This window comes from Tupaia chinensis, unplaced genomic scaffold (genome assembly GCF_000334495.1).
Source record: "Tupaia chinensis unplaced genomic scaffold, TupChi_1.0 Scaffold000140_1, whole genome shotgun sequence".
NCBI classification, from domain to species: domain Eukaryota; kingdom Metazoa; phylum Chordata; class Mammalia; order Scandentia; family Tupaiidae; genus Tupaia; species Tupaia belangeri.
Window position 1 is genome coordinate 5,134,948 of NW_006159610.1, and position 17,953 is coordinate 5,152,900.

The 17,953-nt window shown below is 40.6% G+C and overlaps 1 protein-coding gene across 1 annotated transcript in view; it reads right to left on the bottom strand.

The window, feature by feature from the left end:
- Positions 1 to 17,953, bottom strand: part of DGKI (diacylglycerol kinase iota) — a 316,603-nt gene that overhangs the window by 8,049 nt on the left and 290,601 nt on the right. Inside the window, exons 28-30 of the mRNA XM_027770499.1 lie at positions 17,820 to 17,857; positions 14,069 to 14,189; positions 1,588 to 1,624 (exon numbers count right to left, since the gene is read on the bottom strand). Of these exons, the coding sequence (XP_027626300.1) occupies positions 1,588 to 1,624; positions 14,069 to 14,189; positions 17,820 to 17,857 (196 nt within the window). The remainder of the gene's footprint in view (positions 1 to 1,587; positions 1,625 to 14,068; positions 14,190 to 17,819; positions 17,858 to 17,953) is intronic.

Consider the following 17,953-nt stretch of genomic DNA (forward strand, 5'->3'; position numbering starts at 1 on the left):
TCTGTGGGTGTCTATGGGTGGGCCCTCCACAGCCATGTCTGCCAGTGTACGTTCTGGGAAGGCGGGTAACTACAAATTCCTTCGGTTAGTCATCGACTGACCATAATAACCCCTCCAGCCTCTTTTCTAAACAGTGTTAACTAGGTTAGTGATTAAAAAAAAAAATACTACTAACGTTTGATTTAGGTCACATCCAATGGCACTAATAAATAGACTCTGTAGATGAGGCTGAACACTGGTGCAGTTCTCTCGGCATATGCATATGGACAGAGTATTAAGGCCCTCGATGGTGGACCCAGGGAGCAGTGTAGAGAACCACTGGTCTTTCAGACACATTGAATAGCACTTAGAGGTCCACTGGCCTTCTGAGGACTATCTTCTGGAAACCCACCTTCAAAAACCAGCTACCCACTCTGCTCCACCCACTTTGATTCTGGGTGAGTGGCAGGTGGGAGGAGGAGGGCAGCCATAGAGGATATCTGAGAGGCACAGTGAGAGTCTGGGAGAGTGCAGGAGACAACATTCTCCCCAGTGGGTAGCAGGTCTGAAGCCAGCCATTCAGTGTGGGGAAGGCCTGAAGGAAAGTGGAGGAGGATATTCCCTTTCTGAGCCCAAAAGAAAAAGATGTTTAATGTCAAAGTGTTCCATGAAAAAAAAAATGTAGCCCTTACAGAAAATGAACTGGAGTAAGTTTTGGTACTATTTACTTCCTTGTCAATAGGATGTGCTGGCGTGCAGACCAGCTCTACAGAGCAATGGACAGTGTCTTCCATGTCTAATAACTCGTACATATACTCCTCCACACATGTTCCATTCTGTTCATTTCTACTTCTCCTTCCTACCTCCTTAGGTACTCAACACCTTATTCCTCTCCATCTCCACTTTTCTTTATTCCTTTTTTAATTTCTTTGAAGTTCTTTAATGGCTCTCATGTGGCTTACAGTGTTAGTTGTTTGGCCTTTTTGGTTCCTGTTTGGGGGCAATAGCCCTTTTGATGCTGTAGAAATAATAAGGTTGAAAATAAACATTATATGTTTAGGGGCTGTCCTATAGCTAATAGCTTTTTTAATGAGGCTTTCTCATCTAAACCACAGAACACACACACACAGAATGATTAGTTGCTATATGTTCTCAGTTCTCCAGTGTTCTCTGACCTTGTCCCATTCCAGACTTACAGAGAGCAGTTACATCATTACATGCAGGGGATGGGAAAGGGTAGAAGGACTTCATTTTCTGACAAGCCTCAACTGAGAAAGAATAAATATAATTGGTACATAAAAAGAGAAATGATTTATTTAGACTTCTCCGCAGTCCAAGAAGTTTCAATGAAGAAATGCTTTTCTTACTGGAAACTCTAAATGATGAATAACATTGATTATGCATGTAGTCATTATGATCCTCGTTATCCATTTATTGCATAATTTTAATTTTGATAATTAGCCCTTCACAGTTATAAATACAGTTGAAAGTGGACTTTTAGTCAATAAAATTACAATTATCTATAATACGTCCTGTAGACTACACTCTTCTCCTTAGATATGTTCTGAAGAAAGTGATCTATGCTATGTAATAAAAGGCAACACTCACGTTTCGCTGTCTGCCATATCCAATAACTCGGAAGGTCCTAAATAAAAAGAAAACAAGGTGTCTATCAAAAATAAGCTAAAAACATAACCACTAAGGAAAAATAGTCCCAGAATTAAAATACCTTGGAAAGACTAATAATAATCAATTGTTGATAGGGATAATAAGACCAAAAGAATTTTAAAAATTAAAAAAATGGTTCTGTCTACTTCTGCATCACCAATCTCCATGAACCAATATTCACAGAATGGGAGAAATTTTTATATCTCCCATTATGAAATGGTCTCTCCTGTCATAAAGCTTTCACTCAAGTTGAAGAAATAAAACTAATTGGAATAGAATAACTGAAAAATAATTAAGTCACTAACAATGGGAAAAAGGGACCAATTAGGTGGGTATTGACCATTTCTCTTTCTTCAGCTACAGTTTGTTTGGGATGGGGTCTTAGGCAGTATAATATTAAAGATATAAGACTTCATACATTAACTAGTCCAAACTCCTTATTTTAGAAATAGACCAAGAAGAAATGTTATGCATACATATAAAATTATTATAAATGCATCATTGGAGATTGAAATTCTCTGGGAGTTTGCCCTTTCACAATGTTTTATTTATTCATTAATTAATCCAGCAAATCTGCAAACACAGCCTGAAATGTGCACCTTTCTGCTTTCTGTACCACTACTTCCCTCCCTGCGACCTTTTCCCTTATTCAGCCTGCCGGTATCAACTAAGATCCCTCCATGACCTATTCCAAGTGCTGGATTAAACACCCTGCCCATATGATTCCTCATTTATGTACTCATTCTATTTCCTATAATTGGGTGGGTAATACAATTTATTATCCAAATTAGCTCCATCCAGGGAAGCGGGGATATATGATCATGTTGCTGATCATGAGTCTTGGCCAGCTATCTTACAATTACCTGATGATAGATCTCTCCCTGCAATTAGACTTTCATAAACCCTCAAAGCTTTGGCTTCATCAGCCATAGCGTTCATCCTTGATGGCTAGTACAGAACTTGGTGCTAAGTAGATGATGAAATATTCAGTTAACTGAATGAAGAAATACGCATGTAAGCGCCTAATACAGTTCCAGGTACTGAGCATTTTGATTTTTAGATACATGGTAGTAATGACTTGCTCTCTGTATTGATGAATATCATTATTATTGAATATTAACTTAATGAGCATAAGAAAGAAGAGTAAAAGAGATTTTGGTTTTCTTTTTTTAGAATTATTTTACTTTATTTATTATTACTATTATTTTACATTTTTTGTTACAGGGCATGTGCTCTCACCAGAGAGAAAGAGAGAGAGAAAGTGAGAAAGCAAGTCTCCAGGTCCCAGATTCAAACTGTGGTTGGCCACATGAGAGTCCAGCACCCTAACCACCATGCCACCTGCTGGCCCCAAGGTTTTGACTTTCTAACTATAAAAACTACTAGCCAAGAAAAGGATTGAGATGTTATGGGACCTTCACAATCCTTCTGGTCATCCAAGAGCCAAGCTGTTCTTATCTCCTGTCTTTCAGGGCCACTCTTCATTAGGATATGGTGAATCTTCTCTTGTAATATCATTCCTATTTGTCATTCCATTTGGTCTGTTTGACAAGTAGATTTCCTAACAGGACTCTACTTGGAACATAATTAGCATGCAGAAACTATTACTAAGAAAAACAAAAGGTTTTATGTAATCTAGATGTCCAGGTTTCTAATCTTGATATATACTGCTTGCTCCCAGGTATTTCAAAATTGAAATTCAGTCTTCCCTTGGATTTTGGGAACGCACACACATACACACATACATGCCCGGTGTGAGTTTTAAGATGCCAGGTCCAGGACTTGAAATGTAGTCAACTACATAGGAGTCCAGCTATGTAACCATTATGCCATCTGCTGGTCCCTGTATTTTCTTTTTAAATGTATGCTTTGTCCCCTTAAATTACTCTAATTCCCTGAATATAAAAATACCTTCTTTTTTGGAATACTTCTAGCTTCGACTCTACATTAAGAATTCAACCAGGACCAGCAGTTAGTGTAATGGCTATGTCGCTGGACTCCCACCTAGTCAACCGCGGTGTGCATCCTGGACCTGGTGGCTTAAAACTCATGCCGGCCATGTGTGTGTTTGTGCCCAAGATCCCGAGAGGAGAATGGAGGAGAAGAGATTGCAGCGTGGCCATCCCCCCTGGGGGGTGATTCCTCGCTTTCTGTCTCTCTGTCTCTGTCTGGTGAGCACACATGCCCTATAGTGAAAACCTCTCCAAAAAAAAAAAAATTCAACCAAGATTTAACTCAGTCATTTTTGTTCCTCAGTCCTGCGGTTTGAAGGAAACATGAATGATAATTCCTGTTCCCCTGCACACACATCCAAGAAAGAGCAAAGCACCACAGTGATTAAGAGGGAGGTTTCTGGGACCAGCAAGTGGCAAGATGGTTAAGGCACGGGACTCCCACGTGGTCAACCATGGTTGGAGTCCTGGACCTGGTGGCTTGAAAATCACACCAGGTGCATGTGTGTGCATGCCCAAAATCCCAAGAGGAAAATGGAAGAGAAGGGATTGCGGCATGATCATCTCTCCTGGGGGATGACATCTTACTTTCTGTTTCTCTGTCTCTTCAGCGAGTGCATGTACTCTATCCTGAAAATCTCTCTAACAAAAAATAAATAAATAAAAAAGCAAATATATAGTCTCTCTCTGATGAGTGTAGGTGCCCTATGGCGAAAAAAAAAAAAAAAAAAAGGTTGAGTTTTCTGAAGCTGTCCCTCTCCGATTCTAAATCCCGGCTCTCACATTTATTAGATTTTAGGCAAGATCAATTAAGCTCTCAGTCTCTTGGTTCTTGCTTATGTGAAGTCAGATTAATAATATTTACCTAACTAGGTTGTTGGGAGGTTTTGTGAGTCAATACATGCAGTGTACTGAAAACAGTGCCTGGCACAACAGGTTATATTGGTACGGTATTACATGTCCTGTTCTCTAGAATAATGCAGCAGGTCACACCAAGTCAGTGAGAGAACTTCAGTGAAGGAAGACAATGTAAGAGAGGTGTCTCACTTCCACTTATATTGGAAGCCACTTGTCTGAAATTATATGTCATATGACCCCAGAACTCCAGGCTTTTCAATCAAATCACAGGACACTGACAATGAGATCAGATCCCAAAAGGCTGACAGAGTCCAATGGTCCTTTTAAAGAGCTCCTGTCACCATCAGTGAATTCTTTAAACGATTCATTTTGAAAGGAATTCTGTGGACACGAGCAGACTAACCTCGTGTATAATCCTCTCCCTTCATTACTGCTAATCGCACAAATATTTAGGCAACAGAGGCCTTGTTTCATCTTTCTCCTTTATGCAGCAATGTCACTCAGGGATCTCTGAGCTTATCCATCACAGATCTAAGGACCTTGGAGGTCCAGGTCTCTGTGCAAGAGAGAGGCCCCTAAATAGTTCAACTGGGCTAAAACAGCAATAGTTTGACAATCTGAAGGTAGAGTCAGGGGAAAGGAGAAAAACAAACAAAAAGGAAAAATGTTCACCTGTTGAAATATTCACTTTGTAAACTAAATAATGTGATTGAATGTATAAAAGAAAATGAAATTTTAAAAAATGTAAAAAAAAAAAAAAAAGAAAGAAAGAAAAAAGAAACTCCTCATTCCTTGCTATTTCTGACCAGAATCACTACAAATGCAGCCAAATCAAAATTGTTCCAGAGCTGATTAACCAATCTGTGAGTCAGGCATGCCTTTGGCTAACCATCAGTCTCCCTGCTCTCCAGTTAATTCTCTGCAGCTGACAGAGATGGGAGGAAGTGCTGATACTGAAACAAAAAACTTTTGCTCTTATTTAGTATCTAAGGGACTCTAGAGGTTTTGGGACTGGCACTGGAATGATCAATTTAGTGAACCCCAACCTTTCTTATCCTCGAAGCAACATAGATAGTCACAGAACAGCAGAAGGTTTTGAAAACTAGCAAGCAAATGGCCAATGAAGAAAAGGAGAAGTGATGGATGATTACAGACGCCGGCAAGGAGCTATTTCTAAGAGCACAGTTTCTAATGCTTTTAGCTTGCTTTAAAACAACTATGTTTACATACTGCTAGCAAGAAGAGGAATACAGAGGAACAAACTATTGAACAGAAAAGTGGACACCAAGGTTTATGTTTGCTTCTTTATTCCCACTTGCGCTTACGATCAAGAACCATGTTTTAACTCAGTAATTTTTGTTCCTCAGTCCTGTGATTTGAAGGAAACATGAATGATAATCCCTGTTCCCCCTCCACATACATCCAAGAAAGAGCAAAGCACCACAGGACAGTAATTAAGAGTGAGGTTTCTGGGGCCAGCAACTGGCAAGATGGCTAAGGCACAGGACTCCCACATAGTCAACCATGGTTGGAGTCCTGGACCTGGTGACTTGAAAATCACACCAAGCACATGTACATGCATGTCCAAAAGCCCAAGAGAAGAATGGAGGAGAAGGGATTGGGGGGGACACATCTTACTTTCTGTTTCTCTGTCTCTTCAGCGAGTGCATGCACCCTAAACTGAAAATCTCTCTTAACGACAACAAAAAAGCAAATATATAGTCTCTCTCTGATGAGTGCAGGAACTCTACGGCAAAAAAAAAAAAAAAAAAAAAAAACCCTCAAAGAAAAAAAAAGACTCAAAGAAAAAAAAAAGGTTGAGTTTTCTGTGCTGTTTAATAGTACCCCATGCAGTTAGTGGTATTCCTATAAGATTTGAAAGAGGTGTAACCAGAGATACAAAAATAATCAACAAAGGCCGCAAAAATTATGTTGAAAAAAATATGTATTAAAAATAGCACCTATGTTTTTTGGAAAGTTAATGTGAATCTCACTAGTAAAGGAAGGAGAAAGGGAAAAATATAAATTGAATTTCGTCAATGTATTACGATAGGTCACATTTGGGTTTTGGCTTAGTTTACATATTCATATATTCTTATTGTGAAGACCATACTATTCCCTCTAAGGAATTTGAAGGAATACCATTAAATTGTCAGCAGAAAACTCACTATTATTTCCTGAATATAGAACAGAACCTTGGGTCTCTGTCCTTACCAGGCTGAACTGTACCAGAAGACAGGGGTAAAATTTCCTTTGACAGAATATGGTACAAATGTCTCCATGAACCTTTCAGATGAAAACTACCACCACTTTTTCAGAATTTGTCACCCTTTCATTTGATCCCTGCGTTGCAGTTATGTTTCTATTTCGTTTCCCTTGCTGGTATTAGACATATGGAGGGAAGAGACCATAACTTTTATATGTATGAGTTTTGATGAGTTACCTAACTCCACTATGCTGTCAAATGGAGATAAGGGAACTTACTAGGTAGGTTGTTGTAAGAATTAAATGTATTAGGTGCCGGCAGGTGGCATAGTGGTTAGGGGCACTGGATTCCCACACGGCCAACTGTGGTTTGAACCTAGCAGCTTGCTTTCTTGCTTTCCCTTTCTCTCTTTCTCCCTCTGTCTCTCCCTGGTCAAATTAAAAAATACTAAGAAGAATGAATGAAAATAAATAAATATTTTAAAAAATAATTAAATGTGTTAACACATCCAAAACATTTTGAACAATGAAAGTTACTTTTTCATAGTGATAAAAAAATCACTGGGATGAAATTAATTTCTTAAATAAATAAATGGATTAGACATGTTTAAATCATTTAGGATCCTAGCCAGTATCTGTTTTCTCTCTAAGAAAGAGCATAATTGAAACGTGGAGTCAAAGGACAGTGCTATATGGGAAATGGTCTGAAAATCAAGGGAAAGAAATATCGATGAAGGTGACCATAAAAGTGGGGTCTGCAAAAAGTTTATGGACAATGTCTATTATGAAAAAGTATGCATAGCTTTCAAAATGTTTTGTATCGAAACAAACTCGTATTTTAATTCCCTTTTTTTCCTACAGACTTTTCAATCCTGCCATACATCAGTATTCCAGGGAAGTCCAGGGAATGCAAAGGAAGAGAACCTTCACAGATCTTTCTGAATGAGAAAGTGAACATCTTGGTCAGTAGTAAGTCTTTCCAAATTGCAAACTTGCTGCCCAGGACTCATTCCACAGGCTTCTGCCAGCTCCCCCAGTTCTTGCGGATGCGACTTTATGGTCAGGATTGTATTCGTGTTCTGTGAGGTGCCTTTGTAACACACAGCCTTTAATTTGCTTCCCACACCAAATGCCTCCAGTTCCCCTTTGCTGTTCCTTCCACCTCCCCGTGGCCTCTCTCTGGGGACCTCAATTCCCATTAGTCTCCCTGACGCTGCCAGCAGACCATTCCAAATCCTCCTCTGCCATGGGACAAAAGCTGCACAGATGTGGGGAGAGCTGGCACTGGGAATGCTAACAGCACTGTCATCCTGTCCCAGCGGGAAGGTGGTCTTTTTCTCTGGGACCAGAGGCAGCAAAAAGAGGGTTAAGAAAGAAAAGAAAGACTGAAGGCAGAAAAAGAGGGAAGACAAAATAACCCATTGAAATCAAAAAGGAAATGCATGAGTGAGATTTCTATCAGGAAAAGCAGTAGGGTGCAATGGGGTAGGCGTGGGGAGAATAAAAACAAAAGAGCAAAATGTGCAGGGTGGTGAAGGAACAAAACAACACAAAAGTCTCTGGGAAGGGTAAACTAGGGGGGAGGGAGTGGGTAAAAAAATATGGTTGAAAGGAGTTGAAAGCAGAAACCACTGGGGGCAATCTCAGCTGGAATCCCCCTGAATCCTTAGTTTCTCGCCTGTCCCTGAGGAATTGTTAGCTCTCTTCCTCCTCCACTCTCTTTTCAATCCTCTAAATGCCCAAATTCCAGTTTTTCATAAAGGAAAGCAGCATGTTGTATACACAAGGGAAAAAGTCCAGATGAAGATGCAGGATGAAAACAATGCAAGTCTCCTGTGGCTTTTTCAGACTGTACCACACATCTTAGTCCCCCTGGTCCCCAGCATGTTTGAAAAGAGCCCGTAGAAGAGAAATAAATTGCCACTTGTTGTGTCTGGGAGAATAACTAATCTCTCAGAACTCTTGTTGAGGGGCGCTGTCTTGATTGTGGACCACACTTCTCACCATAAATACCCAATAAAGAGAAGGCAAAGCAGAGGGAAGAAGGGCTCTTCGGAGCAAGGATGCAGTAGTCAACAAAATGGCAAAGAAAAGCCAGCACAGCATCAGTTATGCACCTTGAAAAGTGCCCACTGAGTGGCCCTCAGAACTGCTGTGACTAAAGGCATCTCTCCAGGCAGGTCTTTGAACAGATTTTAGGGTTTGTATCATATGAAGCCTCAAGAAAGATTTGCACCAAATTGTAAAATACATAATAAAATAAAATACATTAAGAGATTTGCAACATTCAGTGATTTGGAAGAGGTTCTCTCTTCATCTTTGGTGCACTATAAAAATGGTATTTATTTTTTTCCTCTTACATGAGTTCAAACTGATCGGATGAGCCTACTGTAAATCTGCTGCCAATTTATAAATTTGATGCCATGATACGGAATACATGCCCAAAGTCAAGCCTTGTTGATGCCTTTTGGAAAAGTTTGTTTTCTTTGGAGGTCAAGGGGATTTCAGTTACCAGCATAAGAAGTTAGGAGGGACTGTTTTCAGTCAGCAGAGATCACTTTAAGAAGGTGATTACAGAGTAAAGAAAGGGTCGTGGTTTCTGTGTACTCGTCTCTGACTTCAGAACACTCTACTTTAAAGGAGTTTCTATAATTTAAAAAAGATGACTGGGTCTGCACAGAGTATAAACTGTATCCATAACTGGAGATATTAAAAACCAGTTGAGCCAAAATGATTAGCTTTTCCAGAATTAGGCAAATCTGGCTATTTCTACATCCTTATTTCTGAGTAAACAGAAATGATGAGATGGGTTTTAGGATAAAATTGACAATGTCTGTCAGACTGAGAAGCACTCATTTCTATAAAAATCTATTGCATTTGAGTTTTCACTATTCAACTATAGTGGTGAAGAGTTAAAATTTCTATGTATCAAAAAATAAACTGATCCTTTGGGACCAGCAGTTGGCGTAATGACTATATCGCTGGACTCTCATGTAGTTGACCGTGGTTCATGTCCTGGCCCTGATGGCTTGAAATTCACACCAGGTGCATGTGTGTGAGTGCCCAAGATCCTGAGAGGAGAATGGAGGAGAAGGGATTGTGGCGTGGCCATCCCCCCTGGGGATGATTTCTCACTTTCTGTCTCTCTCTGTCTGTCTGGCGAGTGCACGCACCCTATAGCAAAAACCTCTCTGAAAATAATAAATAAAGTGATCCTTGGATTTCAGATCATAAAAGGTTGTATATTTTTTTAATTTCTGGAGGATGCATGTGCTCACCAGAGAGACAAACAGAGAGAGAGAGAGAAAGCACCTCCCAATGGGACATGGTCACAGTGCAATCCCTCTCCTTCATTTTTGTCAGGATTTGGGGGCACTCACAAACATGTGTCCAATGTGGTATTCAAATCACCTGGGCCAGGAATTGAACTATGGTTGACCACGGAGTTTCCTTAACCACTAGGCTACAGAGCCAAGGTTTCCATTTTCAGACACAAGAGTAGAACTGCATTATATCCACAGTCTCCCTCCTAGATATCTACTGCCAACTAGAGAGTCTGGTGAGGTAAGGAGGTTATAAACTGCCTTCCAAGGTCTTGGGAGTTGTTTGCCTGTGAGTGAGGTTAAGATGATTAATGGGAACCTTGAGTTTTGTTTGTTCGTTTTATGAGCTTAAATATAAAGTCAACTAATTTACAAAATCTAACCAAACACTGGAAAACATAAGCACTCCCTTCCTGCAATAGGATCCGGATGGGACAGAGAATGATAATGTGTGACTCACTCTTTGCAAAAGACACTGCAGATCAATGGGAAACTAGTGGAGTAATGGAATGTCAGGCTTTGATCAAAGCTCTAAGGGACCGATGTGCCATGTAGATTGATGCCAGCAAAGTATTTGTGTACCGATCTGCATTTGAGTTAGAAACTCCCAGCTTCCTAAGCTTGGATTAAGGGCATTTTCAAAGACCCTATTATCTGAGGCAGGGAAAGATAGGTTGTCAGAGAAGTAAAGAGCCAAGTGTTGGAGTAATATCATCCCAGGCCTCATCATTCATGTCTCTGGAGAGATTCAGCTGAAAAGAGGGATTTATTTGTTTCTGTTTTAAGTATAAGTCCAAAATATTGCATGGGATATATTTTAAAAAGATCATTGTTGGGCCAGTCCAGTGGTGTAATGGTTAGGGTAACTGAATTCTACATGGTCACCTGCACTGTTCAAGTCCTGGACCTGGAGGCTTCAGAAACATGCAGGGTGTGTGTGCGTGCCCAAAATCCCAAAGGGAGAAATGGAGAAGGGATTGCAGCATGGCCATCCCTCATAAGGTGTGCTCTCTCTCTTCGCCCCCATCTCCTACCCCATTCTCTCTCTAGTGAGTACATGTGTCCACTGGCAATTTTTTTTTAAAAGGGGGAGACCATTGCTTTTGTCCTATTTTATTTACTAAATCTAGCAACCTTGGCTTAGGACTCAGAACCAAAGGAAAACAGAGAAGCAAAGCTCCAAGAGATCTCAGGGAGTCAGAAGTTTTTGATATGGAAAGGGTAGGGTCAACATTTTAAATGAAAGAAGTTGGAAAATAAAACAAAGATTAAAGATAACTGCAAAGTATTTACAGCTCCTTCCATCCATAGGTAAAGTCTAAGTCTCTACCGGTGCAGTTTGGGCTGGGCCTGTGACTGGTTTTAGAAAAGAAAATACACTGAAGACAATATAGAACTTTCCAGTCTAGCCTAGAAATGTCTGGCAGCAGCCACCCTTACTCCCCAGGAGCCTGAGGACTATCAGACTGAAAAATCCTGGGGTAAAAGACCAGATGTAGAGAACGTCTTGGGTGCCTTCCAGACATCCTTGCACATGTAAGAGTCCATCTTAAACATAGCCTCAGTCAAAACTGACCGACTGCAGCCTCAAAAGCCAGACCAAGTTAGACAGCCAGTGCAGACATAATCCTAGAACAGGGCACAGGGGTTGGAGGTGCTACTTCTTCAGGAAAACTGAAGAGAGAGAGAGAGAGAATTCCTGGATTGCATCACCAAATACATGACCAGCGTCTCATCTAACTCCAGAGAGAGTATTAACACTAAATGACCTCAAAGATTCACAAGAAAGTATTCAGTCTCAATGGATAAAGGGTGAACTGGAAAAGTTTGAGAATAATAATAATAATAAAAATACTAACTAGAGGAACTTTAAACCTGAACTAAAGCAGAATAAATTGACAGTATATATCTAATGCTCACCTGAGCATTATGCAGTAAAAATCCTAGAATTTTTTTTATTAATAGGAAATTAACAAAAGCGTTACAGTTTTATTCATTGTCTATTATGCTGGATTTGAATATTTGATTCTGCTTCTCACTAACTTTTGCAGATACTATCATGAGAAATAGAACTAACCTAAGAAACGTGTGTGTGTGCATGCACACATGCATGTGTATGTGTGTGTGTGTCTGTGCATGTGTAGGAGGAAAGAAAAAAATATGCTACCTTTGTTTTTGCCAAGTGTTGCCCAAAGAGGAATGCTTTTAACTACTGGGGAAAGGATGGTCAGGGAGGAGGAGGAGACAGCATAATGATGCATGCCCCAGATTCAGCACCAAAAATACATCTTACCTACCTAGGCTTTTTAAAGCAGACAGACTTGGAATTATCCAGCCCAGCCTACAAGGAGGAAGAAGATTCTTTAATGACCACTATTCTACTTTAACACCCTTTCTTTTTCATAAAGCACTCTTTCTATCACAAACCAGGCCAAGAGTTCAAGCAAACTCTTCACAAAGTATTGTGAAGGCACTGAAGACTAAGCAAGAGGGTCTAACATGGTTGACAGTCTAACCCATACCTTACAAGATCTTTGCAAAGAGTAAATGGTAGGATATGTTTAGTTTAAACACCTAGCATATAATATGAATTTGACAGATGATAACTATGCTATCTATTGTGGCATTATGATATGTCTTAGAACATCTACACATAACTGTTTTAAAATTTTTTGTGCACATGAGTACATTTTTTTCTTTAGCCTGCAATTGTTTAAAAACTGATTGCATTTTATTTCTGTGTGTGTTCTTTTCTATAGCATGGAGTTCCTGTTAAATAGTCCACAAATATTTATTGAATGAGGGAGTGAATAAAGGAACTAAGACATATTTGCTGAATTGCTAAAAAGAGGAGCAATCATTCATAAGAATGCTTCTGAATAACTTACAATCTACAGCCTAAATTCAGGTGCAAAGTGAGTAGGTCACAGGTTTATAGTTAAAGCTCAAAGTTATCCTGGATCTCCATGAACCTAGGTCCAACAGTTAGACTCTTCCACCCCTTCTCCCACAAAAACAGTCAATCCAAGTAGAGTTCTGTTCTCCTTCATTCTTGTTCTTTATTCCTAGGAACACTGGCATGAGAAGTTGAACATAATGGTCAAAGTTTGGTATCCATCACACATGTTTATGCTTCTAAAGGACTTTCAGAGGCACATGCTATAGTGCATGTTACTTCCAGAGAATTACCAATCCAGAGTCACAGACTACATAAGAAACCTAGTTAGGAAGGAGACTAGGAGGTGAGGTGACCTGCCAGAGAGGACACAATGGTACTTTGTTTTTCAAAGAGAATGAAGTGTGACCTGGGATAGAAAAAATGAGTAAGATTCATGGGCTAGCAGGCAGCATGATGGTTAAGCAGTAGACACTCACATGGTTTACTGCAGTTTGAGTCTCAGACCTGAGTGGCTTGAAAGTCACACCAGGTGCATGTGAGTGTGTGTCCAAAATTCCAGAGAGAAAATGGAGGAGAAGAGATTGAGGCATGGCCATGCACCCTAGGGGGTGATTTCTCACTTTTCCTCTCACTGTCTCTCTCTGGTAACTGCAATGCCCTATGACCAAAAAAAAAAGAGTGAGATTCAAACACAAAAAGAGAAAGAGAGAAACTATTTGGTTGTCAGGAAAGTCATGATGCATTTTGCATAAAAAAATACTTCATGACTTTCCCAACAACCTAATAGAAATTTGATAAAATAAATATATATAATCATTAATCCTTAGAATGATCAGCTACAAATATGGTAGCCAAAATCGAACAGTTACTTTATAAGAAATCTCTATTAAATTAAAGAACATTATGCTAGGCTATGTTTGTTTCCATCATTTATTTTTTAAATAATTAGCCTCCTAAACAACCTATAGAGAGGTCAACATGGAAATTGTCTCTATTAATTGCTTGATTAAGATCATCCATATGTGTCAGAGATCTGCAACCCAGCCATTTCCACCAAACAGAAGTCAGCTAAAGGGTGGAGAGTGTTTCTGCCATTCTGAGGACAGCCTGGGTGAAAGTCAATGCAGAAAAGCAATCTGTTTCATGGATAGGCAACCCTTGGTAAGTTCACTGTGCCTACTCACCATGGTCAAGGATATATTTCACAATTTCCCCGTTGCCGGCTTTAGCTGCGTAGTGAAGGAGTGAACAGTGGTCTGGTCCCTGAATTAGCAGGCTGCCTCCATTTTTATAACTTTCTATTAGCTGAAAGAAAGACAAACGAAAAGAAGCTCAGGCAGAATCCAGATCAAGAATAACAGCTAACCGGTAATAAAATAAGAGTAATGTAGCCAACCACAAACGTTTCCAGCCTCAGAGGACACAGAGAAAAAGCAGAGATGAAGTAACATTTCTGGACTGTATTATCACTCAAATAGATGGCCGGTGTCTCACCAAACTCTGGAGAGGGTCTGTGGGTACCCAGCAGCCTAAGGAGACTAAAACATACTGAAGTTTTTCTTTTCTCTCCTGAGCCCTCGTCTCTGTCTCAAGTGAAAGAATAATCATGGCTACGGGCAGTAACAGCTCGGTGTCTGGTAGCCAAGTTCCCTTCCTGTGTCCTTCAGTTTTTCTTTAATCTCTAATGAACCCAACTACTGAATATAAAGGCTGCTCCTCATTTTCCTGCACATGTGTGCATGCACTCACACCATTCTAGTTCTTTTCCTCATCAGATTTACAGCCTAGTTTGCATGCCTCCTGTCAATCATCCAACGCAAATCCAGCAAGGCAGAGATGATCTGCAGGATGAAAACCACAACGAGCCAGAGAATGCAGTAGAGTCGAGATGGGAAAAGACTGGGGCGGGTGGAGGATAGGGGATGGGGGGGGGGGGGGGTGGGAATGAACTTTGCAACCTGAGATCATAAGGTAGCTAAATGAGAATATGGTCTAAGTTCATGAAATGCTGAACATTAGAGGAAGTATAAATGGATTTTTTGTTCTCCAAACGGTGGTACATCAGGATAAGAAGAGCCTTTGTAAAACTTCTAGTAGGTGGTTTTAAGGTAAATAAGAATCAAATAACTCAGCAGATAATAAGCCAAAAAAAAAAATTCTCTCAAGAAGTTCTCTCAAGATGGCACATTATATCATAAATAACCAAACATTTGTCAGTTAAGAGAGTGAACTTACAGTTTGCCTTTGTTCAAATACATCCAACAGAATCGTCACATGCCAGGTACCAGGAAAACAAAAATAAGCATAATAGGGTGGCCGGCTTCAAAGCCCTCACAGTACACTGGGCAGACAGATGGGTGAAGAATTACAGTGACGGAGAGAGGCACCCAGAGGTTATCAGAGGGGCACCGGGGAAGCTTAAAGCAGGGGAATGAAAAGGAGCTGTGGAAGACTTCCTAAGACATAGATCAAAAGGAGTGGTTGAGAGAACCAGCAGTTGGCGTAATGGCTATGTCGCTGGATTCCCACGTAGTCAACCGTGGTTCATGTCCCGGACCCGGTGGCTTAAATCTCACGCTGGGCACGTGTGCGTGCATGCCCAAGGTCCCGGGAGAAGAATGGAGGAGAAGGGATTGCGGCATGACCATCCCCCCTGGGGGGTGATTTCTTGCTTTCTGTCTCTATGTCTCTCTCTGTCTGTCTGGCAAGCGCACGCGCCCTATGGCGGAAAAAAAAAAAGGGAGTGATTGAATGAAGATTAAAAAAAAAAAAAACATATGGGGGCTTTCATCCCTAAACTGTGGGGCAAGAAGATAGAAAAATGTAGCTAATGGCCTCTGACAAAACCTAAGAAAATATTCCATTCTATTCCGCTGCATTGCCTCACTCAAGAACTTCGCTTTGTCAGAAGATCCACGAAGGCTAACAGCATGGACCTAACCAGACCTAGGCAGGACCAGCTCCCTCGATCCTGCCTTTCTGTGCTGTTTGATACACACATTTTAGGAAGCCCGTGGAACAGGGGCTTCTTCTGGTGGCCATGACCCTGGAGTGGCTCCTGGGCTCTCATGTGCTCTAGTCTCTCGCCCTCACACACGCACACAGAGTTTGATGTTTAATGTGCTTTCCACATAGAAGGGAAAAACGTTCAGGCTTAGCAGCCCTCCAAGAGCAGAGTCATTCTTACTCATGTCCTTATTTCCCACAGACCCTAATGGAAAATCCTGCAGAGAATACAGGATAGCACTGGGTTAATCCACCACTGAGCAACACCGCTGAAATCATACGTACACTGTATACAGAGCACCTTTCCCTCCTGAATAACAACTTCTAGGCATACTGTGGTCCAGATAGTGGTTCTGGCACCATTTTCGGGATTATGTACCTAAAGATGGCAGGTGATCAGGATTTTGCAAACTTTTCACTATGTATCTTCTGCTAGTAACCTGTTAAAAATGTAGCACAAGCTTAAAGGTCATGCAGGCCACTTGTGTGTGTGTGTGTACCCTGCCCAAAAAATTCTGAGAGGAGATAAGAGAAGGGAAGATATGGCCAAACCCCCCCAGGGGGTGATTTCTCGCTTTCCCTCTCACCGTCTCTCTCTGTCTCTCTCTGTCTCTCTCTGTCTCTCTCTGTCTCTCTCTGTCTCTCTCTGTCTCTCTCTGTCTCTCTCTGTCTCTCTCTGTCTCTCTCTGTCTCTCTCTGTCTCTCTCTGTCTCTCTCTGTCTCTCTCTGTCTCTCTCTGTCTCTCTCTGTCTCTCTCTGTCTCTCTCTGTCTCTCTCTGTCTCTCTCTGTCTCTCTCTGTCTCTCTCTGTCTCTCTCTGTCTCTCTCCAGTGAGTGCATGTGCCCTGCGGCGGGGGGGGGAAACCCTTAAAAGTGGATGAAAAATAGTTTTTTAAATGTAGCACAGGTTTTCTTCAATTTATTCCCCCCAAATGTTGTGTAGTAGGACAGACCTTCTAAGCTTTGTTTACAGTTTCTGATTTACTAAGGGACATGAAGGCATTCATAATTCCTGATAACTGAAAATAATCTGGGACCACATGGAGCTTTCAGAATACTCATACGATACACTGCATGACATATTAAATATTTGCTAGCTATTTTTTAAAAAGACAGATTAACACTGAAATAGTAATAAAGTAGCTAGCATTTTACAATCACGTCTATGTAACAGGAGTAGTCCATGAGAGCTTTACATATGTTATTACATTCAGGCCTCATGACAAATTAAAGAGAGAGGTAAAATTATTCTCCTATTGTACACATGAAGAAACTGAAGTACAGAGAGAATGAAATAATTGCACAAAAGCACACATATAGTGAATGGCAGAGCCAGGATCTGAACTTGGGTCGTCTGACTTCAGAATTTACATTTACTCTAAATGTAAATGGTGACCACTTCTTTCCCTCTGAACTAAACTTACCAGAAAACACAAGCATTACTCAAAATGTTCAAAGTTAATCAGAATGTCTTCTTTTGATTGTCTAGGATCCCCAAAGTATAAAAGTATAAAATAACAGAAGATGTAAACTCTCGTTCGGAGAATGCATGTCTGGTGTCTAGGTGATTCTTACAGATGCATTCATTCCGATATCTGTCTCAAAAGAAATGCTTCCATTCTTCATAACTCTCAGTGTGGATAGAACAGGAGTTCTGGGCATGTGCACGTTACATCTTAGTGACCCACAGCCCACTTTAACCATTCCGGAAACCAGGGTGCTCTGCCACAACTTTTGCTGGGAAATGCACAAATGCTGGAAAGCCTCCCCTCGCCCTCTCTGCTCAGTCCTCAAAAGAATATACTTCTACTCAGCCAGTGCAGGCAAGATAATGACAAATGATATACAGGATCATGAACATTTGGTGAGAACTAATGTTGATTTCAAGTCCTTAAAAAATCACCAAAGTTTTAGTAGGAGCATATCTTACCTTCATAAGATCACCAGTTATTACCGCCTGCAAAATCGCTGTGAAAGACAACAGAGAGACATTTTATTAGTAGAAGATCCTCTCATTCAAATGTTACAAACTGTTAGATCCATATTTTGAAGATATCTACATTT